This window comes from Paramormyrops kingsleyae, chromosome 4 (genome assembly GCF_048594095.1).
Source record: "Paramormyrops kingsleyae isolate MSU_618 chromosome 4, PKINGS_0.4, whole genome shotgun sequence".
In the NCBI taxonomy this organism is placed as follows: Eukaryota; Metazoa; Chordata; class Actinopteri; order Osteoglossiformes; family Mormyridae; genus Paramormyrops; species Paramormyrops kingsleyae.
The window spans coordinates 24959627-24986525 of record NC_132800.1 but is presented as its reverse complement, the minus strand read 5'-3'; the positions used below and the strand labels follow the sequence as shown (position 1 = coordinate 24986525).

The window sequence follows — 26899 nt, the reverse complement described above, 5'->3', positions numbered from 1 at the left end:
CACACACACACACGCACACACACACGCACGCACGCACGCACACACACACACACAGACACACACACAAGGCAGGAAACAAACCAGGATGAGGCGTCATCACAGGGCACAGACACACACACACAGCAGCTGAGGCCAGCAGAGGGCGCCAGTGGGCAGCCAGCGACAGCAGTCTTCTGGAAGCTCCCAGCTTTGGGGTCCATCGTATGAACACAGCTGCTGACAACAAGTCTCACATAGCATTTCTGTGGAGCTGCTGTGTGGCTCAGCAGGCTAAGCCTCTGGGCCTGTGGTTGGAAGACTGCTGGTTCGAGATTCGGCAGAATAGTCACATGTCTGTGGGCCCATGAGCAAGACCTTAAACCTCCAGTTCCAGGGGTGCTGGATGCCAGCCGACCCAGTGCTGTGACCCCTAAGCTTGTTCTCCCTGTAAATGTGTCTGTGTCTCTCATGGAGAGTGAGAAGAGAAGCAAACCAATATACCTGTACTTGTGCAAATAAAGGATCATTTCACCTATAAACCCTCCAGATAAAGAGCCCTTTTTGTTTCTATAGCAGGTTAGGATGCTGTCCCAGTTATCGGAAGGCATAGTGGATGTTAGTGGAAATGTCACTTTTGTGTTTTTTACTACATCACTACCTTCAGTTATTATGAAATCTGGGTTCAGAATATCAAAAAACAAATCTAGCCAAGTCATTAATCCATGAAGAGGAAGAAACTGTTGATATATTTCAAACAATGTTATTGTTTAACTGCCAGAAAAGACATGTTTTACATCCTCACATCACTTACAGAGCTGTCTTGCATGTCTTGACCACAGGCAGCAGCCTCCAGTGCTCATGATCTGATCTGAAGAATTTCTTCAGAACAAACACATCCAGCTCCTCATCTGACATCAGTAACACAAAGGCCAGAGCTGAGTACTGTGCAGGTGAGAGGTCTTCTGCTGAAAGGCTTCCTGATTTCAAGTATCTTTGTACCTCCTCTACTAGAGAATTGTCACCCAGCTCATTCAGACAGTGCAATAGGTTGATGGTCCTTTCTGGAGATAAATTCTCCTTTATTTTCCCCTTGATGTATTGGGCTGTTTCCCCAATGTTATGGGACCTGAATCCTGTCTGTCCCAATAGCCTTTCTAAGAGAGTCTTACTGGAGTCTGTTGAGAGGCCCAGGAGGAAGCGGAGGTAGAGGTCCAAGTGTCCATTCTTGCTCTTTAATGCCTTTTTTACTGCAGTCTTCAGTAGGTTAGCTGATGACTTTGATAGAAACACATATAAAGCAGCGAGATACTCCTGGATGCTCAGATGCACAAAGCAGTACACCTTCTCCCGATACAACCCATATTCCTCTTTAAAGACTTCTGTGCACACTCCAGAGTAAACTGAAGCTTCTCTGATGTCAAGGTCACTCTGTTCCAGATCTTTCTTATAAAATATGAGATTGCCTTTTTCAAGGCTATGAAAAGCCAGTTTACCGAGATTTAGAAGGAGGCGTCTAATATCATTAGTTTCATTGTTTTTCATCCATCCATCCTTCAGTTTTCTGAAAAAGCTTCTCCTATTCTGGGTCGCAGAGGTCTGGAGCCTATACTTGTCATTTTTTAAACTTGCCTGAAAGATCAGGAAGTGTGTGTACATGTCAGTCAGAGTCCTTGGAATTTCTCCTCTGTCAGTCTCACAAAAAAGACTCTCAAGAACAGTGGCTGAAATCCAACAGAACACAGGTATGTGGCACATGATGAAGAGGCTCCTTGATGATTTCACATGTGTGATAATCCTGCTGGCCAGGCTCTGATCACTGAATCTCCTCCTGAAATACTCCTCCTTCTGGGCATCACTGAACCCTCGTATCTCTGTCACCCGGTGGATGCACTCAGGAGGTATCTGATTGGTTGCTGCTGGCCGGGAGGTTATCCAGAGGAGAGCGGATCGAAGCAGATTCCCCTTAATGAGGTTAGTCAACAGCACATCCAGTGATGTTTTCTTTGTTACATCAAACCAGCTCACATTGTTCTGAAAATCTAGAGGAAGGCGACACTCATCCAGACCATCAAAGATGAACAAGAGCTTGCACCTAAACAGCTCAGTGGACTGAAGTAACTTTAGTTCTGGGTCAAAGTGGTGAAGAAGTTCAATCAGACTGAATTCACCCTCAAGCAAATTCAGGTTCCGGAAAGGAAGAGCAAATATGAAGTGAATGTCCTGGTTTGTTTTTCCTTCTGCCCAGTCGAGAATAAATTTCTGCACAGAGACTGTTTTCCCGATACCTGCCACCCCTTTAGTGAGTACAGTTCTGATAGGTGTCTCACGCCCGCATAAGGGTTTAAATATATCATTGCACTTGACTGTAGTATCTTCTGTTCGCCTCTTCTTGGATGCTGTTTCAATCTGTCTCACTTCATGTTCATCATTGACTCCTCCAGCTCCCCCTTCAGTTATGTAGAGTTCTGTGTAAATCTCTTTGAGAAGTGTTGGCTGTCCTTCCTTAGCTTTCCCTTCAGTTACAAACTCAAAATGTTCCTTCAGGTTACATTTTATTCTCTCCATCATGAGTTCCCCTGAAGAAATATGGGACGAAAATGCACAATTTCTGAAGAAGATTCTGACCAGTATGAGAGGAAGAATATAAACACACACACACACACATTTTCACTGATACTTTAAGTTTCACATCATACACATTTATTTCTGAAACCCCACATACATGCAGATAATACCATAACTATCTTACTTTTCTTCAATATGTCACCCAGCTCACTTCCTACTCGGTTACCTGAAATTAGAAAGAATTTCAAAATCATTTCTATCTTCAACATCAGTATGTAGCAAAAACTTCATTATTTCCCATATAATGTTATTTAATATATTTCTTTTTCAATACCTAAAAAAGGTTACATATGGTTTTATATGAAAAATAAGAAAAGTTAAAAAGCGTGATTACAAATCTGCAGGTCTGCCTTCAGTCTCTCAGCAAGGTCATTCAGGGTCATATTCTTCAGGATTTCAAGCATGACACTGAGAGCATCAACTTCGCTGTAGGAACTTATCATCTTGTCTGCAAGGTCTGTCCTATCCAAGCCCTTCACCTGACCCCTGGGAAGAGGCTTTAACTCTTTATACTGTGTGTGACTCAGTTTCCATTTAAACTTCTTCAGCTCTTCATCATCGAGCTCCTCCAGGTACTCCTCCAAGAGGTCAGGAAGCGAGGTCTGGGCCTGCAGAATGTCGGAAATGAGTCCATGAGACTCACAAACCCGTACATGGTCACTCACACACATGCACTGACCTTTCCGTTAACAGAAGGCAGGTTTCCTGCTCACAGTCTTATATGTCTGCTGGAGACACCTGCTGTGATTCTTTCATTACTATAGGAGACACACGTGTGTTTATTTCTGCATTATTATTTAACCTTATTTAAGCAGGTTAGTCTCACTGATTTTAAAAATCTCTTTTAAAAGAGAGACCTGTCCAATATAAACAGTTTCAAGTTAAGATCCAATACAGCACATTAAAACAATAGGGTCAAATCATAACAGACTGCAAACATTATGTTAAGGCAGCATCAAATATTATTATACACATTTTAGATAAAGTTATTCTGTTCCAGCCCGTCTGTACCATTTGGCGTAGGGCGGTACTTAAGTAATATAATTATACATATTTTAGATTAAGTTATTCTGTTGCAGCCCGTCTGTACCATTTGGTGTAGGGCGGTACGGAAGTAATATAATTATACATATTTTAGATTAAGTTATTCTGTTGCAGCCCGTCTGTACCATTTGGTGTAGGGCGGTACGGAAGTAATATAATTATACATATTTTAGATTAAGTTATTCTGTTGCAGCCCGTCTGTACCATTTGGTGTAGGGCGGTACGGTACGGAAGTAGCCTGGGGAAGAGCACTGTGGAGAGGGAGCTTTTTGTCTGCTATGTTCAGCAACCTTCAGCTGAAAATCGTTACTCAGCTTAAGCTTCCCTGCCTTTCAGTGTCTGGTATTTATGGACAAAATGCATCAAATGCCGAAACGCTGTAGCCAAACCTCTTGGTGAGCCATTGCTTAGATGATTATGGCTGTAAGGAAATCAGGTCCTGAGTATCAGTCTGACTCTGCAATAAAAACCAAAAGTAATTTTAGCTTTATATTCAAAAGTCAGTTTAGCAGCTGTAATATTTTACAACTAAAGCATACTGGTCAGTTTTTACTCACACAGGCAGTTTGCAGTCGCAGGCAGAGACGTCCACTGATCATTTGGACTCATAACTATGGGCCATATTTCACCCTGTGTTTAGGTTAAAAAAGGATACAGCCATTACACTGCATGTTCCTTCAGTACTCAATGGGCACTTTGGATATTAAACTATAAGGAGGGAGGCTGGCCTTGATGTGATGTGCAACCAGCCCCTCAAAGCATGTCATCACCACTGAGGTGAGAGCGATTGGCCAGTAATCACTGAGGCAGGTTATATCAGACTTTTATGGGACAGGGATGATGGTGGATGACCTCAAGCAGGGAGGGATGGTGGGTTGGGATAAGGAGCGATTGTAGATCTTAGTGAGGATGCCAGAGAGCTGGGAAGGACATGCTTTGAGTATTTTGCCTGATCCTCTCAGGACCAGCTGCTTTCCTCGGGTTGACTTGCCTGAGTGCTCATGTCACTTGGTGTTCCTGCAGAGTGAGTGTGTGAGTGCTGGAGGCTGGGGGGGGGGGGGGGCAGTGTGACTGTGTCTGTGTGGCACAAAGCGAGCAAAGAAGCTGTTTATACTCTGGTCACCAGAGCGAGGAAGCGGCTGTACCACCTGAGGCAGCTGAGGAGATTTAGGGTCACTCCAGTGATCCTAAAAACCTTCTACTCAGCTGCTGTGGAGAGCATCTTGACCATGAACATCACAGTATGGTTTGGGAGCTGATCTCTAAAGGAGCACAAAGCCCTGCAGAGGGTGATCAGGGTGGCCGAGCGTCGTGTCAGATCTCCTCTGCCCTCCCTGCTGGACACCTACAATAAACGCTGCAGGTCCAGAGGTACCAAGATAATTAAGGACTCCTCACACCCCGCAGACTGTCTGTTCCGCGGGCTGAACTCAGGCAGACGGTTCCGTTGCCTCATGTCCAGGACAGAGAGACTCAGGAAGCTTTTTCCCCCCAGGCAATAAGGCTTCTCAATTCACACTAATTCTGGTCCTTCTGTACACTACGTATGTTTGTACTGGTCCTACATTTTCAGTTTCTCCCTGTGCTGTACCCTGTCCCCTGTCCCTTGTCCCCTGTCCTGAAGGCAGTATGGCGGTTCCTGATGAGTGAGTGGACTTCTGTCATCATCCAGGGTTTCTGGTTTGGAACAACCTGGGCGGGTTTGTTGACACTGACATTGTCAGCACAGTTTGCAATGTAGAACAGCAGAGTTTGCGTGTCCTGCTCTAAATCCTGATATTCAAATAGACTCCAGTCATTGAGCGCCCCCTGGCCAAGTCTTACTTTCTTCCTGAGGGGGATATAGGCTGGTATGAGAAGAAGAGCAAGGTGGTCTGACTGGCCTAAATGTGGTAAAGGCACAGTTCTGTAGCCATGCTTGATATTAGAATAAACACTGTCAAGTATGTTATGCCGCGTGGTGGCAGAGTTCATGTATTGAGTGAATTTGGGGGGAATAGTGACTGTCTGTGGTTTGGCTGTGTGAAAACTGAAAGGCGACAAAGGGAGTACTGGCACTGAATAACAAGGGGAGCACTAGCACTGAATCACAAGGGTAGCACTGGCACCTGGCACTGAATAACAAGGGGAGCACTGGCACCTGGCACTGAATAACAAGGGGAGTACTGGCACTGAATCACAAGGGGAGCACTGACACCTGGCACTGAATCACAAGGGTAGCACTGGCACCTGGCACTGAAAAACAAGGGGAGCACTGGCACCTGGCACTGAAAAACAAGGGGAGCACTGGCACCTGGCACTGAATAACAAGGGGAGTATTGGCACCTGGCACTGAATAACAAGGGGAGCACTGGCACCAGGCACTAAATAACAAGGGGAGTACTGGCACCTGCTACTGAATATCAAGGGGAGTACTGGCACCTGGCACTAAATAACAAGGGGAGTACTGGCACCTGGCACTGAAAAACAAGGGGAGTACTGGCACCTGGCACTGAAAAACAAGGGGAGCACTGGCACCTGGCACTGAATAACAAGGGGAGTATTTGGCACCTGGCGCTGAATTACAAGGGGAGTACTGGCACCTGGCACTGAACAAGAAGGAGAGCACTGGCACCTGGCACTGAATAACAAGGGGAATACTGGCACCTGGCACTGAATAACAAGGGGAGCACTGGCACCTGGCACTAAATAACAAGGGGAGTACTGGCACCTGGCACTAAATAACAAGGGGAGTACTGGCATCTGGCACTGAATAACAAGGGGAGTACTGGCACCTGGCACTGAATAACAAGGGGAGTATTGGCACCTGGCACTGAATAACAAGGGGAGCACTGGCACCAGGCACTAAATAACAAGGGGAGTACTGGCACCTGCTACTGAATATCAAGGGGAGTACTGGCACCTGGCACTAAATAACAAGGGGAGTACTGGCACCTGGCACTGAAAAACAAGGGGAGCACTGGCACCTGGCACTGAAAAACAAGGGGAGCACTGGCACCTGGCACTGAATAACAAGGGGAGTATTTGGCACCTGGCGCTGAATTACAAGGGGAGTACTGGCACCTGGCACTGAACAAGAAGGAGAGCACTGGCACCTGGCACTGAATAACAAGGGGAATACTGGCACCTGGCACTGAATAACAAGGGGAGCACTGGCACCTGGCACTAAATAACAAGGGGAGTACTGGCACCTGGCACTAAATAACAAGGGGAGTACTGGCATCTGGCACTGAATAACAAGGGGAGTACTGGCACCTGGCACTAAATAACAAGGGGAGTACTGGCACCTGGCACTAAATAACAAGGGGAGTACTGGCACCTGGCACTGAATAACAAGGGGAGTACTGGCACCTGGCACTGAATAACAAGGGGAGTACTGGCACCTGGCACTGAATAACAAGGGGAGTACTGGCACTTGGCACTGAATAACAAGGGGAGTACTGGCACCTGGCACTGAATAACAAGGGGAGTATTGGCACCTGGCACTGAATAACAAGGGGAGCACTGGCACCAGGCACTAAATAACAAGGGGAGTACTGGCACCTGCTACTGAATATCAAGGGGAGTACTGGCACCTGGCACTAAATAACAAGGGGAGTACTGGCACCTGGCACTGAAAAACAAGGGGAGCACTGGCACCTGGCACTGAAAAACAAGGGGAGCACTGGCACCTGGCACTGAATAACAAGGGGAGTATTTGGCACCTGGCGCTGAATTACAAGGGGAGTACTGGCACCTGGCACTGAACAAGAAGGAGAGCACTGGCATCTGGCACTGAATAACAAGGGGAATACTGGCACCTGGCACTGAATAACAAGGGGAGCACTGGCACCTGGCACTAAATAACAAGGGGAGTACTGGCACCTGGCACTAAATAACAAGGGGAGTACTGGCATCTGGCACTGAATAACAAGGGGAGTACTGGCACCTGGCACTAAATAACAAGGGGAGTACTGGCACCTGGCACTAAATAACAAGGGGAGTACTGGCACCTGGCACTGAATAACAAGGGGAGTACTGGCACCTGGCACTGAATAACAAGGGGAGTACTGGCACCTGGCACTGAATAACAAGGGGAGTACTGGCACTTGGCACTGAATAACAAGGGGAGTACTGGCACCTAGTACTTAGGGTCACTGGTCTACAGGAGAGTGGGTGGTTCAAGGAGCTGCTCATCAAAGGCTGTCAACGGTTTATACTCAACACTCACAACGAGTTCATTTACGTATCATGGCCATCACATGTACTCTTTATTCATTCCACGGGTCTTTAGTGCACCTACACATGGAATTAACGCTATGCATGTGCGAGATGCAGTACCACCAAAAATCTTGGAGGCAATATTGCAGTGCATATCAACTTCTGTGCACTCAAGTTAGGCACACTCAAAATAAGACACTGAATCAACTGAAAGTCAAAAACTGTTTGTTACAGTGTAACTCCTGGCTCTGATTCCACATTCACACACACCTCCATACAGAACTGGTAGCTACTGCTCCACTAAAATCATGCTGTTTGTTATTGTTCTGCTGCACATGTGGGTCACTGCAGGACTGTCACCAGTTCACACTGGAATCTGATACTGACACTTCTGCATTTAATTTTTTTTTTTTATGTAGAAGTGAAACTTTTGAGGCCCTATGTTGTTTTAGGGAAATTATTAACATATGATGCAAAATTAAATTTTTCATTTAAATTAATTTTTTTTCTATTATAGAGCTCTTGAAATATATGGTAAGTTTCCATTTTGTACTCTGTGCTGAGGCTGGTCAGATAGTTCCTGCAAGTTCTACAGGAGCAGGAAGTATGTGTAACACGTAGATCACGCAGAAAACAAGCCCTGTGTTTATTACTATTATCACATTGGTCTATTCAGTAACTAATGTAACAAAGTACTGTGTAAGTAAGATTTACTACACAAAACAGCTCACAGAGGAACACTGAGACAGCCACGCAAAGACATACCAACATTCTTATGTGGCTGATTTTACTGATTTAAAGTATATATTTAAAAATACATAATTTTTTCTTGGGTCTTCAACATGTCACACTTCTAGTCCTGGAATTAAAAATCGTGAACTCCTACTAAAGTAACTGATATCATTTTGGTAAAATATTCTCCGTCTTACCTTGAGAACTGAACAGGAAGGCAGACAAAACTGGGAAATACTGGCTTTGGAGAGAGAAATTGCAATGCTAAAGATGTTGCAACTTCCTTTTTTGTAAGTGGGGGGGGGGGGGGGACAGAGTACATGAAAGTTAAAGGAGGGTAGAACAGTTCAGTGGATGGATGGACGGATGGATAGATGGAAAGAAGATAAGATCAGAGGCGGCGCTACCATTAGGCAAAAGCAGGCGAGCGCCTAGAGCCCCGAACTGCCAGGGCCCCATGACTTAAGTTGCACTAAGTATTTTTAGCAAGCACTTACAACTAACGTCTGAAATTATTAAAAATCCACTTGCTAAAGTGACCCCAACACACACTGCAATGGTACATTCCGTGTGACGAAAGCGGAAGGTTATTCACTGCAGTTTGATTAAGGAGCGGGAGACGTACTACTACAACCATGAAACGGAGTTACCCAAGTGGTGCAGAAAAACGGAAAAAACGGGAGGAGAACAGACAATTGATAGAGTCCTTGACAAAGGTAACAGCATTTTTTACACCAGTGCAGCAGACAGGTACTAACAACCCTAATAATGGTGACAGCAACAAAGTCGGGCAAGACGACACTGCTGTCACTAGCAGCACTACTTCTGTTGATGAGCAAATGTTACCACAATGAGCAGCAACAAGTGATGCAGCTGCTACGCCACTCTCAGAGCCTGTATCTTCTTGTGGAAATGCTGAAACAGAGAAGCAAATATCCTGTTGTATTAAGTGACAGTGTCAATGCTGTTAGTGTAGTGCAGGAGCCTATTGCTGGTTGTTCAAGCTATGCTGATAGAGCGAGCTCTAATGCACATATATATAGCAGATCACAACAAGCTGGTTCCTCCACCCCTCCTAATGAATGTTTTATACTTGAAGATGACCCAGCATTATGGCCCAAGGAGCTTACAGACAAGGAGCGCTGCTCATTGGTGCTGAAAGGACCAGTTCAGGTAAAGAACAGAATATTTCCTAAGAATAAAGAGGGGCGCAGATTTACTAATAGTCACTACTACATACAATTAAAGAATGGAGAAGAGATAACCAGATCCTGGCTTGTGTACAGTGAAAAAAATGATTGTGTTGTGTGCTTTTGTTGCTGCTTGTTTGGAGACAGACAAAAAAATGCTCTTAGTGGGGAAGGATATAATGCTTGGAAACATCTTGCAGCCCACTTGAAACACCACGAGCGGTCCCCTGAACATATCACAAACATGGAGAGCTGGGCTGGCACACTCTATCACACAGACTAAAAACATGCACAGCTATAGATCAGCTGAACCAGGATAGAATTGCTCTAGAGGTAAGCCGCTGGAAAGAGATTCTACGAAGAATAATGTGCCATCTAGCAGAACGTTGTATTGCATCTCGTGGACACTCAGAGAAGTTATTTGAGGCTGGCAATGGGAATTTTCTTGGTCAAGTGGAATTGATGGCTCAGTTCGACCCTGTTATGCGTGAACATTTGAGAAAAATTCAGGTTAAAGAGGTCAGTGACACTTATTTTAGCAAAGATATTCAAAATGAACTCATCTCCCTTGCAGCAAAAAGTACAACTGATGCAATTGTCCAAAGAGTTAAGAAAGTCAAATACTATGCAGTAATTATGGACTGCACCCCAGACCTTAGTCAAAATGAGCAGCTGTCTGTTGTTCTAAGGATTGTAAATTGTGAGGCCTCAAAAGGTATCTCCATTCATGAACATTTTGTTGGATTCCATCAGGCACATGACACAACTGGCAAAGGCTTATGTGAGTCATTTTTAGGACACTTAGAAACACTTGGTTTGGACCTTTCCAACTGTCGGGGCCAGTCATATGATAACGGGAGTAATATGCAGGGAAAAAAGCAAGGGGTCCAAAAGAGAGCGCTGGAACTAAACAACAAAGCATTATGTATTCCTTGTGGAAGTCATACACTGAACCTTGTTGTCAGTGATGCAGCCAAGTCATCTGTGACTTCTATGAGCTTTTTTGGTCTGTTACAGCGGCTTTACACTCTGATTAGTTCCTCAGTTCACCGCTGGGCCATTCTCAGAGAACATGTCATGGATCTCTCTGTGAAGGCACTATCAACAACCAGATGGGAGTGTCGGGTTGAAGCTGTTAAAGCTGTTCGATACCAGCTGCCTGAAATATTGAAGGCTTTAACTGCTCTGGTGAAGTACGCTACAGAGAAAAGGGATGTAGAAGTTCTTTCAACAGCTGGAAGCCTCCTCCGGGAGATGCGAAGGTGGCCATTTATGGTAAGTACCATTATATGGTACAATGTATTGTTCCAGATAAATAAAGTCAGCAAGATCCTGCAGAGCCCCAAAATTTCAGTTGAAACTGTGAGGAGAGAGGTTATGGCAGTGACAGAATTTCTTCAGGAATTTAGGGACCATGGATTCACCTCTGCTATATCAGATGCCAGGGAGATCTCAGAGAAGACTGAAACAGAGATGAGCTGGCCAGAGGTGCGTCAGAGAAAAAAAAGAAGACAGTTTGACTATGATGGAGAAGATCAAACTCAGTTAACTGGTGAAGAGCAGTTTAAAACTAACTTTTTTCTTCAGTTAGTAAATACAGCACTTATGACAGTAAGAGAGAGATTTTCACATCTAGAGAGCATCAGTGAGTTGTATGGCTTTCTCTACGCCACTGATATCATGAGAAGCACAGTGCAGAGAGGGAGACTAAATGAATGCTGCTCCAGACTGGAGAAAACAATGCAAGATGTTGATGCTGGTGACCTGAAGCTGGAGATCAAGAGTGCCATCAGATCCTTTCCCACACACATCTCCAAACCATCTGAGATGTTTGATCACATATATAAAGAAAATATCCTGGACATATATCCAAATTTGAGTATAGCTCTCAGACTGTTACTTACTCTCCCTGTCACAGTTGCTTCAGGTGAGAGAAGTTTCTCATGCCTGAAACTTATTAAGACATACCTCAGGTCAACAATGTCACAAGAGCGGCTGTCTGCACTTGCTATTCTCTCCATTGAGCATGAAGTCAGAAAATCAGTGGATATGGAGTCAGTAATAACAAAGTTTGCTGAAGCCAAAGCTCGCAAGGTCAGATTTTAGTGTCTTGACTAACACTATTCACCCCAGCCAAGCATAAAATAAGATTACTTACCTAATAAAAAAACATTTTACCATTATTTTCATATTATTCTTGCTTCAACACCACAAGATTCATATGTTTTTTCCATCCACTAAAGCTCATTTGATGAAGGAAGAGTAAGCTATTTTAAAAACTTAAATAATGTCCAAAAAACTGGGGGAAAGAATAAAAGCTGGAGAAATACAGTGGCAGAAGAGGAGAAGAGAAGAAAAAACATGAAAATAACAATTTGAGTTAAAAGACAGCAAGGGACAGAATGACAAAGGAGAAAGAGAGAGAGAGAGAGATCCAAATAAACAAAAAATCAATAAAGGAGAAGGGGAAAGGTGTAGAGAAAACATGCAAAAAGAAGAGGAGAGTAAATATAAGGATGACAGAAAAGAAGCAGGAGATTGGAAGGAGGGAAAGAAAGCAGTCAAGGAGCAAGAGAAATATATATAAATAAAAGCATTAAAGAGACAGAAGAAGAAAAAGAAGAAAACATAAAACCAAACAGACTGAATACAGAAGCAAAGAAGGGAAGGCAGGGATACAGATAAGAGGTAATAATTTTAATAAGGATTATTTGTGTCGCTCCATTTACCTGTCATGGGTTTTCTTACTTTAGTGAAACAACATAGAAGACAGACGCCGATCATCAAATATTAATCTGCTGATCATGCTGGAATAAAAAGGTAACTGATCTGTGATATCAGATGTCAGCTGACAATGAGGTATTTTCTAATTGTAGAAAAAACATTTGGTTGTGAAAAGATTTTAAAGGTAATGCATTAGTTACCCTGTTAATATGTTTAGTTGTTTTTTTTCTACAGGGCTGTTCTAGACATCTGGATAAGATTGATCTGGGATGACAAGTGAAGAGAAGTTTAAGGTAGGCCTTAAAAAAAAAGCACGTAATGCAGAGGGCCCCATATCCATGTTCGCCTTGAGCCCCAAAATTGCTAAATCCGCCACTGGGGGGGGAGCCAACAGCCTCGTGAGCGAGGAGCGGATATTCTCACCGCTCCACTCCGCTCACATGCTCTGGTACAAGCTATATATCCAAAATATGTATGTGAAAAAAGTGTGCACAAAATTGTGGACCCCAAGGAGCGAAAGCTCCTCAATTGCATCACCTCGTCACGGTATTCTGGGCAGGTGGCCAGCCCAGCATGTGGCTGCACGGTGCCACGTCTGATCCGGATTGATCGATACCTTAAAATGTCCCACAAAATAGAAGGGGAGGAGCTGAAGAAGCTGGTATTAAGTTCAGTTCAATTCAGTAGCATCTGTATGGTGCACCTTCACAACATTGCATTGTCTCAAAGCAGTTCACAGTATCTGTCCATGTAACCCAGGTGAGCTCAGCAAAGCGAGCTGCAGCCAGGGCAGCTCTGGAGGAGCATAAAAGGGCTTCCCAGGAGAAGAGCGGTGAGGTGAAGCGACGGGTGCAGGAGCTGAAGGGGCTCCTGCAGCAGCCACCAGCTCAGACCACCTCGGCACCAGTGGCAGCCAACCAGGGCCGTGGTGCCGTACAGCTTTTCTTTATGGGTAAGAGGAATGGCAGTTTTAATATTATGACATGCAGCACAATGCCTTGTTGTCATCTTGACTGTCTTGTCCTTCTCAGAGGAAGTCCTGGCCAAATATAAGGTCACTTTGTTCCGCATTGGGGCTTCTTCCAAGGCAACTGATAACCAAAACCAGGAGCTGGAGAACGTTACAAAATCAAGTTCATGTGGGGCAATGCGGACGAGCCGCCACTGGCCCACCTGAGATATATTAATGGCCCCCCCAAATTTTATAATCAGCTGGAGCATCTAAGCTCAAAATTTAAAGTGACTACAATTAAAAACCACCTTTTGGCCGTAAAGAAGCTCATCCAGTGCCTGGTTGATGGCAGTCTGCCCTGTCTGACTGAGCAACAAGTGTCTCGTTGGCATCACCCGGCACATACGATGCCAGCTGCAGATCGTCAGACACAGGCAGACCTTTAAAGAAAGACCGGAAGGATGCCCCAGCAAGGTGACCTAGGGGCTCTGGTCACGGAGCTGCGTGGCAGGGTCCCCGACTGCCTTGGTAAGTCGATACCCATCAAATCCATACAATTCAGTACACTTTGTTTTTATATAGCGCCTTTCACAACATAGTCGTCCTAAGACGTTTTACATGGATGTGTTGTGATACATCACAGCATCATTAGAGAGAACAATACAGAATGGGGAAAGTGCACCGGTCATGTTTCTGAGGGCCCTGCTCACGTTTTGCTTCTTTCTTGAAGATGACCTGGCTGAATCACCACAAGACATCAACATAAGAAATAACTGCATGGGATGTCTGGTGACATTTCTGTTTGCCATTAGTGGGCACCGCAGCAGTGTCATGATCAACAATAGCAGCATGGGAGTGTGGAGCTCAGCAGGGACGTGGTTCCGCTGTTCACCTCAAGCCCCCTCGACCCGGTACCAGTGGAGAGTGCAGGCTTGCAGGTGGAGCTCAGCAGGGACGTGGTTCCGTCGCTCATCTCAAGCCCCCTTGACCCGGTACCAGTGGAGAGTGCAGGCTTGCAGGTGCAGCTCAGCAGGGATGTGGTTCCGCCGTTCACCTCAAGCCACCTCGACCCGGTACCAGTGGAGAGTGCAGGCTTGCAGGTGCAGCTCAGCAGGGACGTGGTTCCGTCGCTCATCTCAAGCCCCCTCGACCCGGTACCAGTGGAGAGTGCAGGCTTGCAGGTGGAGCTCAGCAGGGATGAGGTTCCACTGTTCACCTCAAGCCCCCTCGACCTGGTACCAGTGGAGAGTGCAGGCTTGCAGGTGGAGCTCAGCAGGGACGTGGTTCAGTCGCTCACTTCAAGCCCCCTCGACCTGGTACCAGTGGCGATAGGCGGGGGATCCAGACCCATCAGCAATAGCTGAAAATCCGCGATACACTCTCACCTGGACCACCAACAACACCTCCATCACCAAAAAGGCCCAGCAGCGTCTCCACTTCCTCAGACGCCTGAAGCGGGCCGACCTTCCTCCTGCCACCCTCACTGTGTTCTACAGGGGCACCATAGAGAGCTGCATCTCCGTGTGGTTTGGTAACTGCAAGGTCGGCCATCTCAGCCGGCTACAACAGACTGTTAAAGCAGAGCCCTCACACCCCTCTCATGGACTCTTCTCTCCCCTCCCATCCGACAGACGCTATCGCAGCATCGGGGCCCGATCCACCAGACTGCGAAACAGCTTTTTCCCACAAGCCATCAGACTCTTGAACTCACTACCTGCTCTCCCACCCCTATCCCCCCCCCCCCCCCCCCACACACGGACTGTTAACTGACTCTACTGCATCACTGCACTTTACACCTCACTGTCTCTGTGAGGCAGATGCTGCTCTATGAACAATCCTACTCATGCTGCACTGAAACTAAACTCCATTTATGTTTGTGTCTGTTTATGTCTCTTTGTCTTTTATACCTTTCATTCTATTTATATATTACTGATTTTTTGTGACCTGTTTGTTCTTTGCACTGTTTTTAAACTGGAGCTACATCATCTCGTCTCTCTGTACACAAATGTATACAGCAGAGATGACAATAAAGTTTACTTTGACTTTGAGCAATGCCAAGGATGGTTCAGACATGTAAAGAGATACTACCCTGTCTTAGCAAGTGAAAAACAACTGTAAGAAAAGGAACAATACTAGCCTTTTTACAGTTTATAACATGCAAAGGATTAAACGTTGATGAATAAAATGTGCAATTACATTATATTACAGTAGCAATACAAAACAATAAATGAATATTAGAACAACAAATTGTCACTCCTAATCCGAATTCCAAGCTTCAAAACAGTTCCTGTCTGGTTGAAGGCAGAGATAGAAAGCACATGCTTTGCACTTCCAAGGGGTTTTTGTATGTACTGTATAATATCACAGCGCTGGATTAGTATGTACTGTATAATATCACAGTGCTGGATTAGTATGTACTGTATAATATCATAGCGCTGGATTAGTATGTACTGTATAATATCACAGCGCTGGATTAGTATGTACTGTATAATATCATAGTGCTGGATTAGTATGTACCGGCATGCTCGCTAGCCAAGTACCTAGTAAGATTCTGGTTGATACCTGTTGTACTTGTGTATGTAAACTTGTGACCACAAATAAAATGCGTTTTTGTAAAAAAAACACCCTGCAAGTGAATAAATGGGCGGATTTAGATATGAATTTAGGTACACCCGCAGAAGGAGGGGGGTCACTCCCTTTGGCTGGCTTTAGGCAGGCAGCCAGCTTGGAGGGGAAAATTGAGAGGGCTGTATCTGTATATGGGGAAAACTTCTGATCCCCAACTTCCAACAAAAAAAGCTTTTTATTTACTGAAAGACAAAAAATTTGATGTGTGGCCGACCTTTACTTTCTACATGTAATTGCGCACGGGCAGAGACCGATACAGTTTGACCGGGATGACCTACGGGGATGTAAATAACAGCTGTATGTGAAAACTACTCCCCCCAACTTCAAAAAAGGGGGGTCACCCTCAATCCCTGGACTGTTGCAGGGGTCAGACACTACCCTACTCCCCATCATACACGTGTGAATCAAGCTTTTCGCACATGAACTCAATTAAAAGCAGCTCTCGTTCCTCCCTGAGCGACAGTACTCTACATATTTTTTTCTGAATGTTTGCAACTGAATAAAATAATTTTGGAATTCGGTGATTAGTGTTGACACCACAGCACACGACGACGAAACGGGTCCTCTGCATTTAATCTATTTGTGACATTGTGACATAGCAGGGGGCAGCTAATTCAGCACCTAGGGAGCAGTGCTTGGGGGTGGTACCTTGATAGTCAGGGATTCGAACCAGCAACCTTCCGATTACAAGTGCACATCCCTAAGCATTAGGTCACCACTGCCCTGTGTCATCTTGGTTTATTATTTTCAAAAAGTCTTAGTCTTTCTTGTAATGGGTTGGAGAAAAGTAACTAAAAAGAATGCAATTCAAACCCTTTTGTGTAAAACTGAGATTATTACACAGCGTTTAAGTACTAAGAGAAATTGACTTACCTTTTTCTTCTATATGAGAAGTTTCATAACATTTTAAGACTCAAAAAACTCACAATTAAAGCTCATGTGATGAAAATAATTCTTGTTCACATGCTTACGCAAAGCTCGCACAAAATTTTGGAAATAAACTACACTATACGACATTCTCATGTAGCCTCCTTAAAATTAAATATTTCATATGTTCCCAATCAATAAATGTGCAGGAATGCTACCAATTCTGTCATTTTCCACAAACACTGACATCTCCACTTGTGCCCCTAGACGAGGAAAGGGCCCCCGCGGGCGAGGAAAGGGCCCCCGCGGGCGAGGAAAGGGCCCCTGTGTACTCTGCCCTGTGTTTGCAGGGGGCCTGAGGTCTGCAGCCAGCCTCTGACTAATGTCAGGATTCAGACCTTTTCCTCAGAATTCTCTGAATATTATTTCACGTGGCCCAAATTCTCTTCTGTAAAATACACAGTTTATAAAACTGCTTTGCAGTCAAAGACTACCTTCAAAATATACTAACTATTAAAACGCTGCCTCCAAATCTTTGTCAAACAAATCCTAAACATCAACAGGACTAATGAGGGAGACCCAACATACTGGTATTTCACAAATACAATTCAGAAAAATTCAAGAACAAACACTTATTGGACTGACTGATAATGAACTGTCAACTGAGTGGGTCTGGTGGTGCTTCTCAATGTATCCTAATTGAGATAATCACTGGGAGCACTGGTAGGGCCTCTCTACTGTGTGAATCTGCTGGTGCTTCTTTAGGGTTCCTAAATGTCTGAAGCTCTTCCCACACTGGGAGCACTGGTAGGGCCTCTCCCATGTGAATCAGTTGGTGTTTCTTGAGGTTTCCCAACTCACTAAAGCTCTTCCCACACTCAGAGCACTGGTAGGGCCTCTCTCCTGTGTGAATCCGCTGATGTGTCGTTAGGTATGCTAATCGACTGAAGCTCTTCCCACACTGGGAGCACTGGTAGTGCCTCTCTCCTGTGTGAATCCGCTGGTGATTCTTTAGGATTTCGAATCGACTGAAGCTCTTCCCACACTGGGAGCAATGGTAGGGCCTCTCTCCTGTGTGAATCCGCTGATGTCTTTTTAGGTATGCTAATCGACCGAAGCTCTTCCCACACTGGGAGCACTGGTAGGGCCTCTCTCCCGTGTGAATCAGTTGGTGTTTCTTGAGGCTTCCTGACTGACTAAAGCTCTTCCCACACTGGGAGCACTGGTAGGACCTCTCTCCTGTGTGAATCCGTTGATGTGTCGTTAGGTATGCTAATCGACTGAAGCTCTTCCCACACTGGGAGCACTGGTAGGGCCTCTCTCCTGTGTGAATCCGCTGGTGATTCTTTAGGATTTCGAATCGACTGAAGCTCTTCCCACACTGGGAGCAATGGTAGGGCCTCTCTCCTGTGTGAATCCGCTGGTGATTCTTTAGGATTTTGAATCCACTGAAGCTTTTCCCACAGTGGGAGCACTGGTAGGGCCTCTCTCCTGTGTGAATCCGCTGGTGATTCTTTAGGGTTCCTAAGTTATTAAAGCTCTTCCCACACTGGGAGCATTGGTAGGGGTTCTCCCCTGTGTGAATCCGCTGGTGCTTCTTTAGAATTCCTGACTGACTGAAGCTCTTCCCACACTGGGAGCACTGGTAGGGCCTCTCCCCTGTGTGAATCTGCTGGTGTGCCTTTAGGTGTCCTAAACGTCTGAAGCTCTTCCCACATTGGGAGCACTGGTAGGGCCTCTCTCCTGTGTGAATCCGCTGGTGCCTGTTTAGGTTTCCCAACTCACTAAAGCTCTTCCCACACTGGGAGCACTGGAAGGGGTTCTCCCCTGTGTGAATCCGCTGGTGTGTCTTTAGTCTTCCTAACTCACTAAACCTCTTCCCACACTGGGAGCACTGGTAGGGGTTCTCCCCTGTGTGAATCCGCTGGTGCCTCTTCAGGGTTCCTAAATGTCTGAAGCTCTTCCCACACTGGGAGCACTGGTAGGGCCTCTCCCCTGTGTGAATCTGCTGGTGTGCCTTTAGGTGTCCTAAACGTCTGAAGCTCTTCCCACACTGGGAGCACTGGTAGGGCCTCTCTCCTGTGTGAATCCGCTGGTGTGTCTTTAGGCTTCCTAATTGAGTGAAGCTCTTCCCACACTCAGAACACCGATGGGACTTCTTCTCTGTGCGAGTCTGCCTGTGTATTTTACAGTCTCTGTTTATATTGACTGTCGTCTCACCCTGGGAACCCTGTTGTGCTGTCAGTGTGTCTGTACTGGCTTCTTCCAGGGTACTGAGGGTGTCTGTACTGGCTTCTTCCAGGGTACTGAGGGTGTCTGTACTGGGCTGAGTGGCACTGGGGCCAGCAGAAGTTGGTGAATCCTGGGTTGTGTTGACAGATCCAGTCCTCAGCTGTCTGACATACTCCTTGGGGTGAGATCTTTTGATATGTCTGTGCAGGTCAATGTCTGCAGTGTAGGAGAATGGATCCTGAGAGCAAGCGAAGGTTTGGGAGGATTCATCCACTCTCCTTGCTGGGGGAAGATGGAGACACGGCAGTCAGTACTGAGATGGAACAGGGTTAACAGAGAAAAATAATCAGGAAAATAGTGAATAAGGCAAACATATCTTCCAAAGAGCATTCGTTACTCCATATGCAGTTCATGTTCACAGTGTGCTATTCACACTGCAATCTCTGATATACCTGAACTGAACTGCACAGAGTAACAACACTGCTGGTTTGAAATGGCAACTTGAAGTACAAAGTATTACCTCCAAATGTACCAAAACAATTGAGGTTTTGATGGTATATGTGAATAGCTAAAATCACCTGGGTTTGGAGGTTTCACACACTCTTTGCTCCTCCCATCAGTGTGTAACGAAAGGGAACCAGTCAGCTCCTCCTCAGTCACATCCTGAACCGCTGCTCCCTTCATCTTCAGCCATAAAGACCAAACAAGGCAGAATAAGCCGTTCACTTCATAAATTTATACAGGCTGTTATATTTGCTTAAAAGAGAAATAAGAGCAGAGAGCAAACTAAAATCATTTTCAAGCCAGACAAACTACATTTATGTCCTTTTCTGGTATAACCTATATTCGGCTGCTTTTCAGATTAACACACAAAAATTAAACCACCTCAGGATGGACAAGTGACATTTGTGAAGAGACCCACATACACTCCACTTCACCTTGTAGGGGCTCTCGCTCGCAGTCCCTTCAACCTCAGATATCAGGAATTCTCCCTCCTCTTTTTTAACCTCTCCGATTCCCTGCTGGGAAGGTTTCTGGTTCGTGTGGCAGCTGGTTTCACTGCAGGAAGGCGTCTGCTGAAACCAAAATGGAATTAAACACTGAGACTGTGCCAGTTAGTCAGTGTGTCGTAATGCACAGCCAGCAACAGCTTGAGTTGACCACAAACAGACCCTCCTTCCCTGGTCTGTGGCATATGACTCTGACCCCACAGCAGGGGATCCCTTCCGATCGGACCACCAGAATACAGGTTGGAAAACTCCTGGATGCTGAAGACACCAATGAACATTTCAGGCAGACTGCGTCACCCTAGGGAATATCCACAACGCTCCTACTTAGTGTTCTGGTCATCTATAGGCGCTTTCAACATCGCTGGAAGTATTTCCGGAACCAGAACCTTTTCCCAGAACCAGTTATCTTTGTCATGTTTACACTGTAGGAACTCGGCCCAATTGTAGTTCCTTGGAGGCAGTTCCAGAACTCTTTTCTAGTACCTACTCCAGACTAGGTATGATTTGCTCAAACACAAACTACTGGGGAGGCACTAAGAGCGATTAACTTGCTGAATGGTCGACCACAAGCACCAGCGCAAACTTGGAAGTTACATGGAAGTGCAGGAAATGAGATGCAGCGGAGTAAAAATTGAGCAGACAATTGGGGTAGAAAAATAATTCCATTTATGTATCAAGTAATACATGTTTTGCTTGCATCTCCAAATGTCTGCATCAGAAAATTCCATCACCACCTAATATAGTTTTGTCAAATAGCTGGTGCCAGTGGTGAAACTTGCCATCGCTTATTAGCAGGACAATGTTACATATTCTTTTATTCTGCGGAGAATGAAAGATCGATCTGCTGGCCAGATTTAATAAAAATCATGAACGTCATGGGTTATATTACAACCCCAAATCAGAAAAAGTTGGGACGGTATGTTAAATTAAAATCAAACTGAAAACAGTACTTTGTTGAATTATCTTTAACCTGTATTACATTGAAAACAATACAACAGCACATTATTTAATGTGTTCCTCATGAATTTGATTGTTTTTCTCAAAATAAACACGTATCACGATTGATCACCCAATAAACTGACAACTAACTAAATGACTCATCCAGCCTCCATTGTTTTGGCGTAGCGGTGAAGTTTCGTATGAAAACTGTGTAACGTTAAACTTACGAACTTCTCTTCATGTTCCTGTACCTTCTCGCATCTCTGCAGCCGAATCCATTCAGCTTCGGAGAAATAGGCCCGGATATCTGAGTAATCCTCCTGCATGGAGACAGGGTCTTTCATGAGGCTGCTTCATGCTTTACAGAGCAGACACGACGACACCAAAAAGCTACTGCACCCACTGGCCATGTCAGATATAACAGGCTGTCCTCAGTTTCAGCTGCCAGTTCTCTCCCAATTGCCTTACCTCAACTGACAAACTCATGCCCGAAGTCCTTTCTATCTTGTGTGGCGACCGAGTCCACGTTCCCACCTGAAATGTGTAACAAAATGTCAAATATGCAGAGGGGGGTAGGGGCGCACTACACTTAATCAAGTAACTTGTTGGGGAAAAAAAAATCTACTTTCAATGTAATCATTGAATATTCTGCAGTTTTATTTGAGTATATCTGCAAAATGCAATGCCTATTCTCCTGAATCTCACCTTTTGTCGACTTATTTGAGGCTGTTACCAGTGGTATTCAGACACCCCATCAGTATCGTTCCACCCAAACCAATCCTTCCATCCAAACCACACCCAAGATCGATTTCATTGGATAACAGTATGAGAGCACTAATCCAAACCGCAGCCCAAATGTATGTCGCAGTCCACTTTTATCCTTGACATGAGGGAAAGCCAGGGTCCCGCCAGACAAAGAAGCCAACTCCGGCTAAGAATAACTCAGTCTAACTGACAGCAAATGTAATTGGGCTCAGGTAGGGAACACAGGTGTAAGGAATCCACTCGCAGAGTCTCGTATCTGCAAAACGGTGGTTTATTGAACAGTATAATATAATGTAATACAGTGTAGACATACACCGGGTATTGAAAGGCAGCTCAGATACAAATTCTTGATCCCCCTTTATACCCCAACAAGGTGCTGAGTGTAGGTGTGAGTACATCTGCATATAAAGAGCGACCTCCTGCAGTGTGAGGATCCTGAGGCAGGGACAGGACAGGAGGGAGACTTCCCCTGAGAGCAAGTGGTAGGCCAGCCACTTCTCTAGCCACTGTAAAGTTAATTACTCCCTTATCACCCTAATGGCGCCCAGTGGAACCCCCATTCACTCCCTGACCTCCCCCACAATCTGCTAACACTGTCTGTATTCAGATGATCAACCAAGAACATTGGGGGATCTTTACTACTTTTCCTTACACAGGATTAAACTTTGGTTTAACCTGAGACTTGACATTTGCTAAGGAACGATTTTCTTCACTTACACACCATGATCTTAGTTTGACTCCCAAATTTTACTTATTCAGATGATGCGACACAAAATACAGCTGCCATTGTCAATAAAGAAGTGCTAGCGGCACACAAGGTTTTTTATTATATATAATTTTATTTTTTTGCAAAGTATGGTGTTTATTTTACATAAAAAAAGGAAATGCTGTGTGTGTGTGAATTATATACATATACAGTGATATATCGTTCGCTCCTTCCGTGTGCCACGCCCCCTCGTTAACCTCGTGTGGGATCCCCATGTCATCAGCTGTTTCTGGTTGTTGTCGTTAGCCCTCTGTATTAAGTTCGCGTTTCACTTTGTTTCCCCAGTCCGGTCATTGGGTGCGTTCGACTTGCTTACAGCGCTGGCTTAAAGCAACGCATTCTGATCCTGACACAATGCATTAAGGTTAGATGCATTGTAACCTCTCACCTGGCTGCACAAACTGGAACCGCCTCCGTGACGACACACCTTTGCCCTTATTGGCTGAAGAGTTTAGTTACACGCATGATGTTTGTATCCCAGGCAGTTCCGATGCGTAATCTGCTATTTCTCACGAATATCACGTAAAGCAGTGAGAACTGGTTTTCAGTTAATTTACCTGGTAAAATACGGTTTAAATAAATGACATAAATGCTCTAATAGTACACGTAAGGTAGTGGTTTATTTATTGTTAGTTACTGTAATGTTGCGCTGCTTTATTTGGTTAATCGTCCAGTCTGTGAAGAAAGCATTCAAGTAAGAATTGCATTGTAGTATGACTCATTTCCTGGTGCTTACAATTTATATTAGGTCAGCGTTCACGGTTCGACTTCTGATATTAAGATCGAGTTCCAGGTCAAACTGGTTTATTCGACTTTCAAGAAATTCGAGTTCTAATGAGTTCGAGAACCGAGGTACTACTGTATATACATTATATATACTGTATATACAGGTCCTTCTCAAAAAATTAGCATATTGTGATAAAGTTAATTATTTTCTGTAATGGACTGATAAACATTAGACTTTCATATATGTTAGATTCATTATACACAACTGAAGTAGTTCAAGCCTTTTATTGTTTTAATATTGATGATTTTGGCATACAGCTCATGAAAACCCAAAATTCCTATTTCAAAAAATTAGCATATCATGAAAAGGTTCTCTAAACGAGCTATTAACCTAATCATCTGCATCAACTAATTAACTCTAAACACCTGCAAAAGATTCCTGAGGCTTTTAAAAACTCCCAGCCTGGTTCATTACTCAAAACCGCAATCATGGGTAAGACTGCCGACCTTACTACTGTCCAGAAGGCCATCATTGACACCGTGAAGCAAGAGGGTAAGACACAGAAAGAAATTTCTGAACGAATAGGCTGTTCCCAGAGTGCTGTATCAAGGCACCTCAGTGGGAAGTCTGTGGGAAGGGAAAAGTGTGGTAGAAAACGCTGCACAACGAGAAGAGGTGACCGGACCCTGAGGAAGATTGTGGAGAAGGACCGATTCCAGACCTTGGGGGCCCTGCGGAAGCAGTGGACTGAGTCTGGAGTAGAAACATCCAGAGCCACCGTGTACAGGCGTGTGCAGGAAATGGGCTACAGGTGCCGCATTCCCCAAGTCAAGCCACTTTTGAACCAGAAACAGCGGCAGAGAAGCAGCACTGGACTGTTGCTCAGTGGTCCAAAGTACTTTTTTCGGATGAAAGCAAATTTTGCATGTCATTCGGAAATCAAGGTGCCAGAGTCTGGAGGAAGACTGGGGAGAGGGAAATGCCAAAATGCCTGAAGTCCAGTGTCAAGTACCCACAGTCAGTGATGGTCTGGGGTGCCATGTCAGCTGCTGGTGTTGGTCCACTGTGTTTTATCAAGGGCAGGGTCAATGCAGCTAGCTATCAGGAGATTTTGGAGCACTTCATGCTTCCATCTGCTGAAAAGCTTTATGGAGATGAAGATTTCATTTTTCAGCACGACCTGGCACCTGCTCACAGTGCCAAAACCACTGGTAAATGGTTTACTGACCATGGTATTACTGTGCTCAATTGGCCTGCCAACTCTCCTGACCTGAACCCCATAGAGAATCTGTGGGATATTGTGAAGAGAAAGTTGAGAGACGCAAGACCCAACACTCTGGATGAGCTTAAGGCCGCTATCGAAGCATCCTGGGCCTCCATAACACCTCAGCAGTGCCACAGGCTGATTGCCTCCATGCCACGCCGCATTGAAGTAGTCATTTCTGCAAAAGGATTCCCGACCAAGTATTGAGTGCATAACTGAACATAATTATTTGAAGGTTGACTTTTTTTTGTATTAAAAACACTTTCCTTTTATTGGTCGGATGAAATATGCTAATTTTTTGAGATAGGAATTTTGGGTTTTCATGAGCTGTATGCCAAAATCATCAATATTAAAACAATAAAAGGCTTGAACTACTTCAGTTGTGTGTAATGAATCTAACATATATGAAAGTCTAATGTTTATCAGTCCATTACAGAAAATAATGAACTTTATCACAATATGCTAATTTTTTGAGAAGGACCTGTATACACACATTAATTTATATATATATATATATAGCCTAAAGTTAGGAATACTACATTATTTGCATTTTGTATATATCCCACGTTTATTTATACAAAGAACCACTTAACATTCTGCTGTTAGCCAATGAAACCTCCCCAATGATTAATTATCTATACTGTGGTTTTCCCGTGCTGTTTTTGATTATCAAAAAGGTATATGGTCTTTTATTTGCACAGTTTGTGTTTGTTTTATTTGGAGAGCATATTTTAATCTTAGATTTAATAATTTATCTGTGCTGTTAATTAGAAAAGCCCGCAACTGTAAAGCTTGTTAATAACCAATTCCGATTTTGTAAACCAACGAGCTACTCCAGTAGTCTTTTTTTCTAGATTATTTTACTCTCAGTAAAGTAGTGAGATTGTTGATTACTTTTACCCCGACTTCAGTTGTTATAATATTGAAGTAACCGTACTTTTACTCGAGAAGAGAATTCGACTACTCTACCCGTTTCTGCAAACATACAGTTTCCGTAACTAAAAGTCTCCCGGCGGAATGCGAAACTAGCTACCTACATTAGCAGTCACAGCTACGAACCCATCCCCCACAAACGCCTTACCGTGCCACAAATGCCTCCTCCTGTCAGTGACTCGAAAGTTGTTTCCCCAAACAGTATTTTCCTGTTCGGTCGGTGATTAAACCCACGATTGAAATGTCTGCTGACCGCTGCAGTCTGACCGAATAATTAGAAGTGTTTGGCTGCAGACCTTCACCAGGAGGATCTCAGCAGTGCGAAGCTGGCAAGAATAAGGGGGAGACTTCCGGTCGCTATGTCCGCTTATTGTGTCAAAATAAAAGTTCGGTTTTAATAGGCGATTAATCCATTGAATGGTGAATTATGTGCAAGAAAGTCCTGTGATATATTATACTTACATCGCCAAATTTTATCATAAATAAAAGTAAATGTATTAAAAGATTAAGAAACTTATATATTTACCTTATTTTATACCTAAAATACGTAAATTATTTTGTTTCTTACACAGTTTTCCTTACTTATTTTAAGTAAATTTTAACCATCCAAAATAAAAAAGTAAGAGAACTGCACAAACATTTATACCATATGATGTTGCATATAAGTAATCGTCAGCAAAAAGTTTGCTGGGTTTGGAACATAGTGTCCCCAACGCGCAATTACGCCTGATTTTACATACCGGTCAAATGTACATGCATGAAACACAAATAAAGGATTGTGTCAGCTTCAAACCTAGTTAGGTACATTCTACTAAGGCTTCATTCTACACACTAATAAGGAGTGTGGGACCAAAATAAAAATTCATTTGAAAGGATTCTAATTTTGTCTCAGCTTTACATTTCAATCTAATTGATTGAAACCAGTTAAAGAAGGGGGACTTTACTGTATCAAGAACTGGACAACATTCTTCATTTATGTATGATGTTGTGTCTTCAGGTTCTTGTTGTACATTTAATTTTAGAACTTTAGATTTGATATTTGAAATACTCATCTCTACAGATTGTGTATAATATTTGCTTCCTAGTACAATGCAAACATCATGCACAATAGAACAAATTTCTTGCATAGAGGATGACTTTATCAGGATGCTGAATATGAACATCCCCACAGTGTATCTCTTATCTTTACCACTGTACTGCTTCTTACAAATTTCACTTGCCTGTCTCATCAGATGGCTTTTGCAGGATCTTACTATACATTATTTTAAATCTTCCTGTGATGCACAACCACTGACAATTCTCCAACAGCGTTATAAATAGTG

At 44.2% G+C, this 26899-nt stretch overlaps 2 protein-coding genes across 6 annotated transcripts in view; both read right to left on the bottom strand.

Annotated features, from left to right (window-relative positions):
• LOC140588788 (protein NLRC3-like) overlaps positions 1–26899 on the bottom strand; it is a 242237-nt gene that overhangs the window by 96207 nt on the left and 119131 nt on the right. The window contains exons 14-15 of one of the 3 annotated variants that reach the window (XM_072710953.1): positions 21591–21656; positions 21369–21442 (exon numbers count right to left, since the gene is read on the bottom strand). The exons of the other annotated variants lie outside the window; for them this stretch is intronic. Coding sequence (XP_072567054.1) covers positions 21592–21656 — 65 coding nt within the window. The 3' untranslated portion in view covers positions 21369–21442; position 21591. Of the gene's footprint in view, positions 1–21368; positions 21443–21590; positions 21657–26899 lie in introns of those variants that run through there. 3 annotated transcript variants of the gene reach the window in all.
• Positions 15580–25916, bottom strand: LOC140588795 (uncharacterized). Of its 3 annotated transcripts, XM_072710971.1 has the most exons (5): positions 21350–21362; positions 20112–20246; positions 19752–19857; positions 19267–19455; positions 15580–19233 (listed from the first exon to the last, which is right to left on the bottom strand). In XM_072710971.1, the coding sequence occupies exons 3-5, from the start codon at positions 19855–19857 to the stop codon at positions 17627–17629; spliced, it is 1902 nt and encodes a 633-aa protein (XP_072567072.1). In that variant the 5' UTR covers positions 20112–20246; positions 21350–21362; the 3' UTR covers positions 15580–17626. The 3 variants fall into 3 exon arrangements, with proteins under 3 accessions (XP_072567072.1, XP_072567071.1, XP_072567070.1); XM_072710970.1 differs by lacking the exon at positions 21350–21362 and adding an exon at positions 25726–25916 and having other exon boundaries at positions 15580–19455; XM_072710969.1 differs by having other exon boundaries at positions 15580–19455.

Coding starts and splice junctions, on each gene's coding strand:
- LOC140588795 (XM_072710970.1), bottom strand. CDS start 19,857: ATGAAGGGAGCAGCGGTTCAGGATGTGACTGAGGAGGAGCTGACTGGT. Junction 19,456..19,751: donor TGTGAAACCTCCAAACCCAG/GTGATTTTAGCT, acceptor ATCTTCCCCCAG/CAAGGAGAGTGGATGAATCC.